The sequence below is a fragment of the Plectropomus leopardus genome, chromosome 17 (genome assembly GCF_008729295.1).
Source record: "Plectropomus leopardus isolate mb chromosome 17, YSFRI_Pleo_2.0, whole genome shotgun sequence".
NCBI lineage: Eukaryota > Metazoa > Chordata > Actinopteri > Perciformes > Serranidae > Plectropomus > Plectropomus leopardus.
In genome coordinates this window covers 537,827-549,913 of record NC_056479.1, presented here as the reverse complement: position 1 = coordinate 549,913, position 12,087 = coordinate 537,827, and the positions used below count along the sequence as shown (strand labels likewise).

At 41.4% G+C, this 12,087-nt stretch overlaps 1 protein-coding gene across 1 annotated transcript in view; it reads right to left on the bottom strand.

Moving 5' to 3' along the window:
- The window catches only part of rab11fip4a (RAB11 family interacting protein 4 (class II) a), a 40,859-nt gene extending 29,096 nt beyond the window's left edge, over positions 1–11,763 (bottom strand). The window contains exons 1-3 of the mRNA XM_042505509.1: positions 11,528–11,763; positions 6,264–6,351; positions 6,092–6,180 (exon numbers count right to left, since the gene is read on the bottom strand). Of these exons, the coding sequence (XP_042361443.1) occupies positions 6,092–6,180; positions 6,264–6,351; positions 11,528–11,680 (330 nt within the window). The 5' untranslated portion in view covers positions 11,681–11,763. The remainder of the gene's footprint in view (positions 1–6,091; positions 6,181–6,263; positions 6,352–11,527) is intronic.
- Positions 11,764–12,087: the final 324 nt, after the last annotated feature.

Sequence of the window (12,087 nt, the reverse complement as noted above, 5' to 3'; positions counted from 1 at the left end):
GGCTATCGTCTGGGATCAGTGAGTTATAGTCAAGCATATCTAAGATTAGTCGGGTATGGTTATGAATATGCCTCCCTTTAATAAATGCGGATTGTGTTTCGTCAATTATCTTAGTAAGTCCTGTTTTGAGTCTATTAGCATAGACGTGAGCTAAAAGCTTGTAGTCTACACAGAGGAGTGTAATAGGCCTCCAATTATCCAAAGACAGTTTGTCTCTGTTCGGTTTTGGTATAAGCGTGATAACGCCTTGTTTCAATGTAGGTGACAGACTAGACTTATCTAAGCATTCTTTAAAGGCATCGTGAATCAGACCCTGAATGTCAGTCCAGAAATGTTTAAAAAACTCTGTTGTGAGGCCGTCTGGACCTGGTGACTTTCCACTGGGCATCTGAGAAATGGCAGTGGTCAGCTCTGTTATAGAAATTTCAGCTTCTGTCAGGGTTTTGAAATCCTCATCTATTTTGGGGGCCCAGTTATTAACCAAATCCAGGAAAAGATCAGTTTCTTGATTAAAGGGTTTAGAGCTATAAAGATATTTATAAAATGTGAATATGTGATTGTTAATCGCATCTTGATCTACACTCAAAGAGTCATTAATATATAGTTTATTTATTGCATTTTTGGTCTGTCTATTTTTTTCTAAATTGAAAAAATATGATGAATTCTTTTCGCCCTCTTCAATCCATCTTGCTCTTGAGCGAATGAATGCTCCTTTTGTGGGATCTATCTTATGCTCGGCGCAAGGCGGCGCACAGGGCAGCACAAGTGTCATTGCTAATGTCAGACCGGTGCAGTTATTATTTTCACACCTGGTGTCCACATCCTTAAGAAATGTACCTGCACCCATCTGTGCGTACCCCTGTGGGTCTTAAAGTAAGGTGCGGTAAGGCACACTGTTGGCGGATTCCTATTTTTAGGCAACAGAAAGCGAATGTGCCATTGACCAAATGAAGCAGTTTTTTCTGCTATTTAAAGGGCGGATTATTCAGATAGCAAGATGTGCCTGCATGCGGTTCAGATGTTTGGATAAGTCAGGTGGAACATTACAAAACAGCCATCAAAGTCGGAGCATTCCTTGTGGCAAGCTGTGTGTTGCACAACAATAATATGCATCAGGGATGACTCTTGGACATAAATAAGGGCACATTACGGGACGTAGGAAGACGTGAGGCTGAACTGCGTGTGCTGACGCCAGTTGACCAAAATATGCCAGCAGCAACACGCGCACTGAGAGATCAGCTGGCTCCTCCTGTTTCTGCTTATTTTTACGCTGAGTGACGAGCTTTGTTTACAAGGTAGATTTATTGTCATTTTTCTTAAATGTGGTTTAAGAAGAAATGAAATTAATGACCCTAAATCCTACTACATCTTTTTGGTGTCAAAGGAGGAGTTGAGGAGTCTCACAGCCTGGGGAAAGAAGCTGCTCCATAGTCTGGTGGTTTGGCAGCAGATGTATCTGTATCTTTTTTCAGATGGCAGCAGGGTGAACAGGCTGGGGTGGCTGCTGCCTGTCAGTATCCTTTGGGCTCTGTGCAAACACCCAACTTCACCAAGGTCACTGATGCTCTGTAGTTGGGAAGCAGTGATGTTCTGGGCAGCTTTATCACCTGCTGTAAAGCCTTCCTGTCCTGGGCTGTGCACGAACCATGCCAGTTCGTGGTGCTTCCAGTCAGTATGCTTTCTACTGCTCCTCTGTAGAAGTTAACCAGGTTCTTGCTCTGGAATTTAGCCTTCCTAAGTTTCTGTAGAAAGTAGAGACTTTTCTGTGCTTTTTTAACCTGGGTGGTGACGTGTGATGACCAAGATAGGTTCTCAGTGACAGTAATTCCAAGGAACCTATAGTGTTCACCTGCTCCACCTCAGCTCCACTGATGTAGACAGGGGTGTGTGTCAATAATCTGCTCCTTGGTTTTACTGATGTTGAGCAGTAGGTTGTTCTCTGTGTACCACTCTGCAAGATTGTTGATTTCCTCCCGGTATGAACTCTCATCTTTGTTTGTAATACAGCCAATGATGGTGGTGTCGCCCACATACTTCACAATAGAGTCATGGGTATACAGTGTGAACAGGAGCGGGCTTAGCACACAGCCCTGAGGGGCTCCGGTGTTGAACACTAATGTAGAGGAGGTGTGACTGCCAATCCAAACTCTCTGGGGTCTGCATGTGAGGAAGTCCAGTATCCAGTTGCAGAGTGTTGTACTAATGCCCAGAGTGTTTTCCAGTACAAGTTTTCCAATCAGCTTTAAGGGGCGAGATTGTGTTGATTGCTGAGCTGAAGTCAATAAACAGCATCCTGATGCAGCTGTTGTTATTCTCCAAGTGAGTGAAGACTGAGTAAAGAGTAGTAGATATGGCATCCTGTGTAGAGCTGTTGGTTCTGAAAGCATACTGGTGAGGGTCCAGGCTGGCAGGGATGTTGTCTTGATGTGCTGGAGAACCAGTTTTTTCAAAGGACCTCATCAGGATGGGGTTAAGAGCCACAGGGCGGTAGTCATTAAGACTAGACACAACAGACTTCTTAGGTACAGGAACGATTATGGCTGTCTTGAGGCAGGAGGGAACAGTCTCTTGTTAGAGTGAGATGTTAAAAAATGTCAGTTATAACATTAAAAAGCTGATCAGCACAAGTTTTTAGTTCACGACCAGGAATGTTCCGGGGCCGGCAGACTTGTTTACATTCATTTTCAGCAGGAGTTTTCTCACATCAGCTGTGGTCACTGAGAGTAGTGTTCTCTGGAGGCGGAGTAGACTTCACAGCTGAGTCCTTATTGAGGAGGTCAAAGTGAGCATAAAATGTGTTCGGTTCATCCGGCACCGTGGCCTCACATATGATGGGGGTGATCCTGCTTTTGTAGCCTATGACATCACATCCTCCTCACATCACTGTTGACTTTTCTGCATTGTAAGGCCATACTGGAGTTTCAAAAACTGATTCATGCCTGGGAAGTTTTTTTTATTTGTCAATGTGAGGATCTAAGGACAGAGGGATGCTCTAAAGCCCTCTGAGGCAAATTATGATTTGTGATAATGGGCTTTATAAATAAAATTGATTTGACTTGACTTGATTTACCTCTGCTGCTTTTGGTGGATATCTGCTGCTTCAAAAATTATCTGCTCACGCACCTTCAACTTGCGCACAAGCAGATCATTTTCTTCAGCAGAACACCACTCACATCTGTAATTTGCCAAATCCGTTACTTAGATCGCAATTGCACAGATTGGTTCATTCATGTTTTGCCTAAAACACACCCATGACTAATTCAGAGTCTAAATACAACCCCTCGGTGGCATGCGCCACACCTGGTGCCCAGATTATCCGTCGTTTAACTAGCAAAATGGACTTTGGCACGTCCTAAACGCATTTGCGCCATGCGCTTTAGACCATGCGCTATAGATCATCTAAATAGTGCTCACTCTGTTTTTGAAGACAAGACATTTTGTAGCAGAGCTATCCACAAACTACAAACAGCAAAGCAATGTTTTTCTTTAAACAATGCTTCATTGCAGAGAGCTCCGCAACAACATCAGCTACAATCAAGTATGCAGTGCTTTGCGTTTATCATTTTCCTGATCAATAAGATGTCTGGCTAACATCCATACCCAAACCAGCAGCTGAATATGGACAAAGAAAACCTACAGCATCTTGCTGGTGGTTGAAACTCTGGCCCATACCGGTACTAAAAATAACAATTTGGCTGATAGCCAATACTGATGTTTTTAGATCGTTTTCTTTCTTTCTTTTTTTTTTGGTTTTGTTTTGTTTTGTTTTTTGTTGTCATTTATTCCCCCTTTTTCTGCCAAGGAAATAAAAGTAAAATCTACACTATAAAAAAAAGAAACTGACCTGTTTCAAAGCAATTAGACTGTCTTCAAATGAGCACAAATCTGATCAAACACAAGTATGAAACCACCTTTGATAAAACCTTTTACATGACAAACGAGAGAGCCCATCACAGAGCCCATTTGCCAAACAGTCATTAAAGTCTTCTTAAGTTTTTGGCCATTAGTCCTGAGCGCTGTTTTTTAGCCTGTGATTTTTTTTTATTTATTCATAGTCCACCCTTTGTTTACCCATTTTTTGGGAGGGATAGCTTAAATTTGCCCGAGGTGACTGACAGCAACTGATGACAACTGCTCTAAATGTGCAGAGGTAAAAATTCCTGATCATTTTTGGGGAAACTCAGAATTTCCTCAAGCTACTCAGTTAAACCAGTCTCTGCCTTTCTTTTCTCACCACTGAGTCAATATGCAGCGCCCAGGTCAGGCTCTCAATGAGGTCAGGTCCTCTACTTCTATCAGGTAGGCCTTTTCATTGTTAGCTGTGATGACAGTGTTGGAGATTAAAATGGCTACACAGTGTGTGTGTACAGGGAGTACAGCAGGGGACTCAGAACGCAACCCTGGGGTGCTTTGGTGTTTTTAGAATGAGGGTGGAAGACATGTGTCTGCCCACTCTCACCACCTGGAGTCTGCCTGTCAGGAAGAGACAAACTGTAGTGGGTCCAGTGTGTGGTGAAGCTCCAATGTCCCGAAAATAAACTACTTAACAACATCTCTTGTTTTTCCTTTAAATTCTGATATATTATTTATTTTGCTGCCTTTGTGGAGTACTTAGTAATACAAATCTTGAAAAATGCTTTATAAGTTATGATAATTTGTTATTATTATTATTATTGTGTATTCTTTCCACACTATTTTGTGTAGGTAATGTAAAAAGGGCCAGCCTAGTGAAAAATAAAAATAAACTTTTAATTTTAAATTTTTAATTAATTTAGAATTCAGCTGTGACCATGAACACACATGCATGCATCCATGAGAGGCCCCTTGAAAGATAATTATATAGCCCAAAATACAAACTGATAAACTTCATTTATTTTTGTAAATACACTCACTCTAAATTTGATGCCTGCAACAACTTTGAAACAGCTGGAACAGGAGCATGTTTGTCACTGTTTGACATCACTTTTTCTTTGAACAACACTCAGCGTTTGAAAACTGAGGACACTAAATGTTTCGTTTTGAAATTGAAATTCTTTCCCATTCTTGTCTGATAAATGACTCAAGTTGACCAACATACAGGTCTGGATTGCAGCAGGTCAGTCTAGTAGCTGCTCTCTTTTACTGCAAAGCCCCGCTGTTGAAACACATGCAGAATGTGTCTGATTGTCCCTCTGGAATAAGCAGGGACGTCCCTGGAAAGACGTCACCTGGGTGGCAGCTTATGTTGCTCCAAAACCTGTATGTACCTTTCAGGATTAATGGTTGGGACTAACACACCCACATACATCACAGATGCTGGCTTTGAACTTTGTGCTGGTAACATTCTGTATGGTCCTTTTCTTTTGTCATGATGTCCATTATTTCCAAAAACAATTTATAGTGTGGACTCTTCAGACCACAGCACACTCCATGTAACTGTTATAAAGTAAAAAATTCACCATTTTGCTGGCTTCGCACTGCACACGTAAGTGCCACTAAGCGTGCTAATTTTCTGTAGACACTATCCACAGCCTAAGCGACACCGGCACACACGCACGCTGTCTGATACGGGACTCGAGGTGATGGAGATCATGGCAGTAAGTGGACACATGCTGGAGTGACAAAATGTCTGATCAAACTAACTCGTCAATCTCACAGGCCGCAAAATTGTCTGTTAACAGACTCTTATCTCACTGAAAACACAGAGATAAATGCAGCTGGTCTGTGCAGAACATGAATACCAAGCTAACACAGATTAGCAAGCAACGCGCAGGAAAATGTTTGTGTTGCTAGGCAACAGCTGTCATAATCTGTTGTCACTTGTTACTTCTGACAAATAAAAGACGCTCGTAGAGCTGTTGTTTGAAAGCAATATCACACACGAGGTCGTATGTTGTGCTGTATATCAGGGACATTCATTCATTCACTCACACACACACACAAGCACACAGAGATACAGTACAGAGTTGTATGTGCGAGAAAAAGAGCAGAGCAGCAAAACGCTTGTTGATCGGTAAAAAGAACTGTGCCTGACAGGCAGCTGTGCAACAACTGACATATCGGCGCACTTCGGCGTCCAGTGTGAACATGGCTTTAGATAGCAAGACTGTACCTGGTAAATGTAACCATTGTCAGTAACAGATGGCTGGTTGGAGGTAACAGTGCGAGGACCCACAGCCATCTTCAGTATCTCCTCACAACCTGTGGGGGGTGGGGGGTGGGTTCAGTTAACTCATTGATATACCTCCTTGGTACGTGATTTATATCTCAGGTGCATTTCTTACCTTTGATGGCAAACACTCCATGGCAAAAGTCTTTGAAGTTGATCTTCCCATGAGTGTTAGGATCCAGGTACCTGATTAACTTCTTCACCTGCAAGAAACAGAAGTACGTCAGAGATCTTTACAGTATGGACAAAATGCTGCACCCTCTATCCTTAAGACTCTCAGCAGCAGGGACATTAGGCATTGGTTTAGACAGGATTACAATTTGGCTTTCAGCCTTTCTAGTAAAGTCATTAAGCTATTACCTTCTTTAGGTAACGCACCAACCAGTTCACAGGAGATCTCAGTGGTGACTCTGGTCAAAGAGGTGGCAATTTGGCTGGATTACTAAAATAAAAACCCACAGACACAAGAGCTTACCTGGAACACTGGAGAAGGCTTGACTTTCAAAACATGTTCAATTGCATGTTGTGATTTCATACTGTATATTCACTGCAGTGAACAAATCACCACAGAAACAAACTTTTCTGGATGTCTCATGGTTTCCAAATGAATCAAATTTTAATACAGGGCTGATGCAGTGAGCATCACTTCACTGGCTGCTGCTAGCAGCTAAGCAGATTATTTTATTACTTAATAACTGACCAATCAGCTCATAGACTCTGCATTAAGCTTTCGTTGCCATGGTGACAAAGAATACAGAGATGAGAGGAGCTACAAGAAGGGAGGAGGGAGATGAAGAAGTAGCTACCACTTAGTACAACTGAGTTATTTTTAGTAACATGTTCAGGGGCTCGATCACCATGACACCATGAAAATCTACTCTGACTGCAAGACATCATTTTCTGTGTCACTCAGGTCATCCAGGTTTTAACCTGCCTCCTCTACTACCCAATCCCATTGCTTCTCTGAGTTTTATTTATTTTCTTCCAAGCTCCTGTTTTACATAACAGTCTCCGAATAATCTGGTGTAACTAAAGAGAGCAGCTGTGTTCAAATTGGCAAAAAGATTTCCTTTCCAAACCACTTTTCCTTCACTTCTGTGGAAAATATCATGAGGTCAAGAAAAGATGTGAGGTAGAATTCTTCAGAACTTAGGAAAAGACACAGTGCTAAGAGAATGCAACTGCACTAACACTGGGTTCCATAATTATGCAGTTCCTCCTATATTTTGCAATGTTTTGATCACAACAATTAATGTAAACCTAGCAATTCTGTCAACCATTGCAACTTTATCTTCAATTTGACAACTTAAAATGGGTCAAATCTCATTTCATTGTAAAGCTGAAAGCCACGTATCGATTCACACAGCATGCACTACTGCTGCACCTGCAACAGAGTCTCACACACACACACTGACAGGAGTAACTGTTAGCATCACAGAGCTAACCCAACATTGATCAGCAGCTTTAATGACAGAGTCGAGCCAGTTCGCTGTTGGTGTGACATTGCTGGGACTGTTAAACAGCTCTGTGTCCGATGTTTACCACTGCAGGTGTGTCAGCTCATGCTGTGCAGAGAGACAGAGGGAGCGGGAAGAGAATACATCACTGAGACAGTTCTTCAGCACTGCTTTATAATGTCAGCAACAGCTGATTGTCAGCAATCAGCTGACACATCCTCTCCCAACCACCTACTATCACAAATAGAGCCTAATTAAACACTGAATACCCACAATACCAAGTTCAGAAAGTTAAACAGCATCACAACTATTTTTCAAATTTTCACTTGTCCCATCCATTTCATTACAAAAACAGCTCAAATTAGTGCAACTATTTTTTGAAAAGCTGCAGTGAAATCAGTTGACGACTGTAGTGTATGTAGATGCAGCAGCCAATAGCTCCTCAACCTCACCCCAGTCACAGTCTGTTCACCATCTGGAAAAAAATACAGAAGTATCTGCTGCAGAACCACTGGACTACAGAGCAGCTTCTTTCCCCAGGCTGTGAGACTCCTCAGCTCTCCTTTTTGCAACTCCTTCGATGCATAAAGGATGTAGCAGGATTAAGGGTAAACTTTAATTTAATTTCTTCTTAAACCATGTTTAAGAAAAATTACAATAAATCTACCTTGTACCTTGTACCTTGTTAGGAGCCATAAGGATACAAGACTGTGATGAAAATTTTAAAAATGCACTGCAGAAACTGAATGATGCCACCAGCAGCAACATGCCCAAGCAAACGGACGGAATTTTCAAAGTATCTGCTGATTTTAATCAACTCATCCTTTACCTCCAAAGATGTAGCAGGATCACAGACAAATGTAATTTCATCTTTTTAAACTTTTTTTAAAAAATGACTAATAAATCTACCTTCTCCCTTCTTCTACCTTTATTTCAGGCTGCAGCAATCACTAAAAAGCCTGTGAAATCCCGGAGAGACTAATTATGAATTGCACTGACATGGGTTAGCCATTGTGAAAGGACTCCTACAAGGACATCTTCATTGTATTGATTTTTATACACCAAATTGTTTTTTGTAATTGTTTTGTTTTGTAATCAGATTTCTTTTAAAATGTGATGATTTTAAGACTTTAAGTCTCTTTTATTTTGCTGCCTTTGTGAAACTTTTGCTGCCTTTGTGTAAATTAAGATAATTTCTTTTCTTCTCCTTCTTATTATTATTGCCTTATATTACTTATATTATATTATATTATTATACTGTCCTATTTGTTCTTACCTTGTTGTTTCATGCGTGCAGGACAACCTGGTAAAAAATATAACTTGATTAAAAGGTTTGAATTAAAATTTTAAAAAGCAATATGGCCACAAGTTACACAAAACAGTTATTCCTTTGAGGCGGTTGCTCTTACTCACCCCCCTGTCCACTTAAATTTATCAACATGAATCCCAATATGTATGACTGTATGGTTGTTTAAAACCACAAGAAGCTGAGGAAAGTAACTGCAGCTTGTTTAATTCTGGTTAAAGAGGCAACATCAATCACACACTTGATCATCAGAATGCTGGCATTATCACAAAATTGGGCTATCAGATTCCTAGCGCTCGTCCACCATTAATTGTATTGAACGAAACTTGGTAGGTCAGTTCTGAACATCCCTACACAAGTCTCCAGTAAGTTTAATCAGAATTGGTCGCAGTGATCCTTAATTGTGAAGTAAAATGTTATGGGCCATGCCCATTTGTGCAAATAAACATGGCAGTTTCAATTGTAGTTATACTTCCCTGTCATGTTCTGAACTAAAGTTCTCTCCGATTGTAAATTGTCAAGAATACTTTTCAGTCAGAATAACGTGCAAAATACATGTACACATTAGTCTGACTGAAATCGTAAGTCAGATTTCTAAAGTTGAACACGTCTAAATAATGCATCAATTTATGCTTTCATGTATACTCCTCAACCCAACCTGAACTTGCCTATACGTTCTGCACACGCTTCATAGTCCCCGGGTTGGACTTTGACCAGGAAATCCAACAGCATAAATATGTAGAAGAAAGCCAGGAAAAAAGAAGAATGGAAGAAAACAAAACAAGCATAGAGTACATACAAAATGTAGAGCGCTTAAAGTTGTTCATGATGTCACCGTTAAACATGCAATGCGTTTGCCGCCTAGTAACTTGTTTGGTATGTGACATAATAGATCTGCCTGAAGAAGGTTCAATGGCAACTAGCTGAAAGGGGGCATATCTCCACCTACCGTGGCAGAGTCAGACATACTTCCTACAATAAATCAATTGCTGTTTTCCATCACTTTTTGTCAGTGTTTAAAATGTGTCTGTTCAGAACATGATGGTTTATGCTGGTTACTGTTATTTTTGTTTTTGTTTTGTTTTGTGTCTAGATGACACCAGTGGTCAGCAACCTTTTTGATATGAAGTGCCAATTTGAACTTTTCTCATTTATCAGTGTGCATTATCAATATAATGTTACTTCATGCTCTCTCTTCATGCTGCTTGGCTAGGTCCTCACCTTTTATTGTTTGAGGCAGCTTCTCCCTCACAGTCAAATCACAGCATTTTGTTATGGGCATCAAACGTTGGATGTCATTCACATCCATGCTCTAATCAAGTACGTTTGTGCGTGTGTGTGTGTCTCCCTTGTGGCATTCTGTGTCCCTTCTCTAAATTTGGAAGTTTTTGTGGGTCTGTGAACACAGCATGAGTGTTTTCTCCTTGGCAGCAGTTTGAGGAGTTTGAGAATAACTGCATCTGCTCAGAGCTGATCTGATTACATTGATGGATAAGAGTAGCAGCTGCTGTAGAGTCTGATGAGCACAAACTTGTGGACCCAGCACAATTAACAATTAAGTTTCTCTATCACAGCGCCTGGCGATCTGCTGCTCCATCTGTGCCTTGAGTATGCATAAAATGAATAACCAAATATGTAGGCTTAATATATTCCAACAATGCTCCAAATGAACCATCCAGCTCCAAAAATAGAAAATCAATACATGTCTGCAGATATTATCTTGGCAGGCCGCCTCAAATAAATGAATGTGTGGGAAACCCTGAACTTAAACATTTTAAAAAGCTCATTTGCATACCCAGTGTCATCGGTTAAGCTACAATGTGCCAAGGGTGGCACATGTGCCCAAAGTTACCGACCCCCGACCCCTTCATCATAACAGCTGTACTTCACTAATGTCCGCTTTGAACTTTTTGACATCATGTAACTCACCTACACTGTGAACTTACTCTGAACTCTGAACTTACTACTTAGTAATATCTTCAGTGATGAGTAAGGTGTGCTGTCATCCTGATCTGAGCACATTCTAAATTTTTTGTTGCCCCATCAGATTGCTTGGTCAGAACAACTTGTTGTATAATAATGTATAGGCTGTATGTGTAGGCTATGAATTGGGGGTCTTACTGTCTTCATTTAGGATCTTTGTGTCCTGACCGTGGAAGCTCTTACCGACCTTCTCAGTGCTTCCTGCTGTTTATTTATTCATTTATTTATTTATTTATTCACAGTAACATCAATACTAATACAAATAACAACAACAACAACAACAACAACAACAACAACAACAATAATAATAATGGTTATTAATGTGCTTCTGGTACATATGGAGAAAGACAAACAGAGTGAAGACATCCCAGGTCTGTCACCTGTCATACACACCAGAGCAGCAGTTGTGCCACCAGTTAGCTTGACGCTGGTACTGAGTCACTGAGAGCTAGCAGCCGCTCTGACGTTAGCACACCTGTGAAATGTAAAAATGAGGGCAGCTTGTGTGTTGTTGCCAGGAGATCAGCAGGTGCACCAGCAGCACCTTGTTAGGCCTTTTAATGAACCGTGCACAGCTATATATACACACACCGCTATCCGTCTGTCTGTCCCTGCTCTTCCCTAGCCGCTCACCTTGTCTCCTTGACCGAACTGCAGACCGAGGTCTACCAAGTGCTCCACCCGGATGAAGCCGTCAGCATCCTCGTCACACACGTCGAAAACCTCCTTAAGCCTCCTCAGGAACAGAAGGAGCTGCTCCTGGTCGGGAAAAATATGTCCTTCCATCGTTGAGCCGGCTTCGTCGGCGAAAAATGAATTTTTCCTGTTATAGAATCGCTTTGATGTTCGCCATCATCATCTCGTCCTCCGGACCGACTGCCGCTGTCTGCCGCTGTCTGCTGTCACATACGCAGCAACGCCTGTTCAAGAGGCGCGAGAAGTCACGGAAAAGGCCGATGATTTACGACTACGACACGAGGCACTGCGTCACAAACTGGCTGCTAATTATAATCCAGTTGTTTTTTTCCTTTCTTTAGAAAGGGATGTCTTGGTTGATTAAGGGGAAAAAAACCTGCTTCCGCTTTGAAAGAATAGTCTGCTACTCCCATGCGGCTGTAATGGTGTGTTATCACACTGAGCTGCTGCATCTATGACCCCAGATGTTCTGTCAGGAAACTGTGAAAGTCCACCAA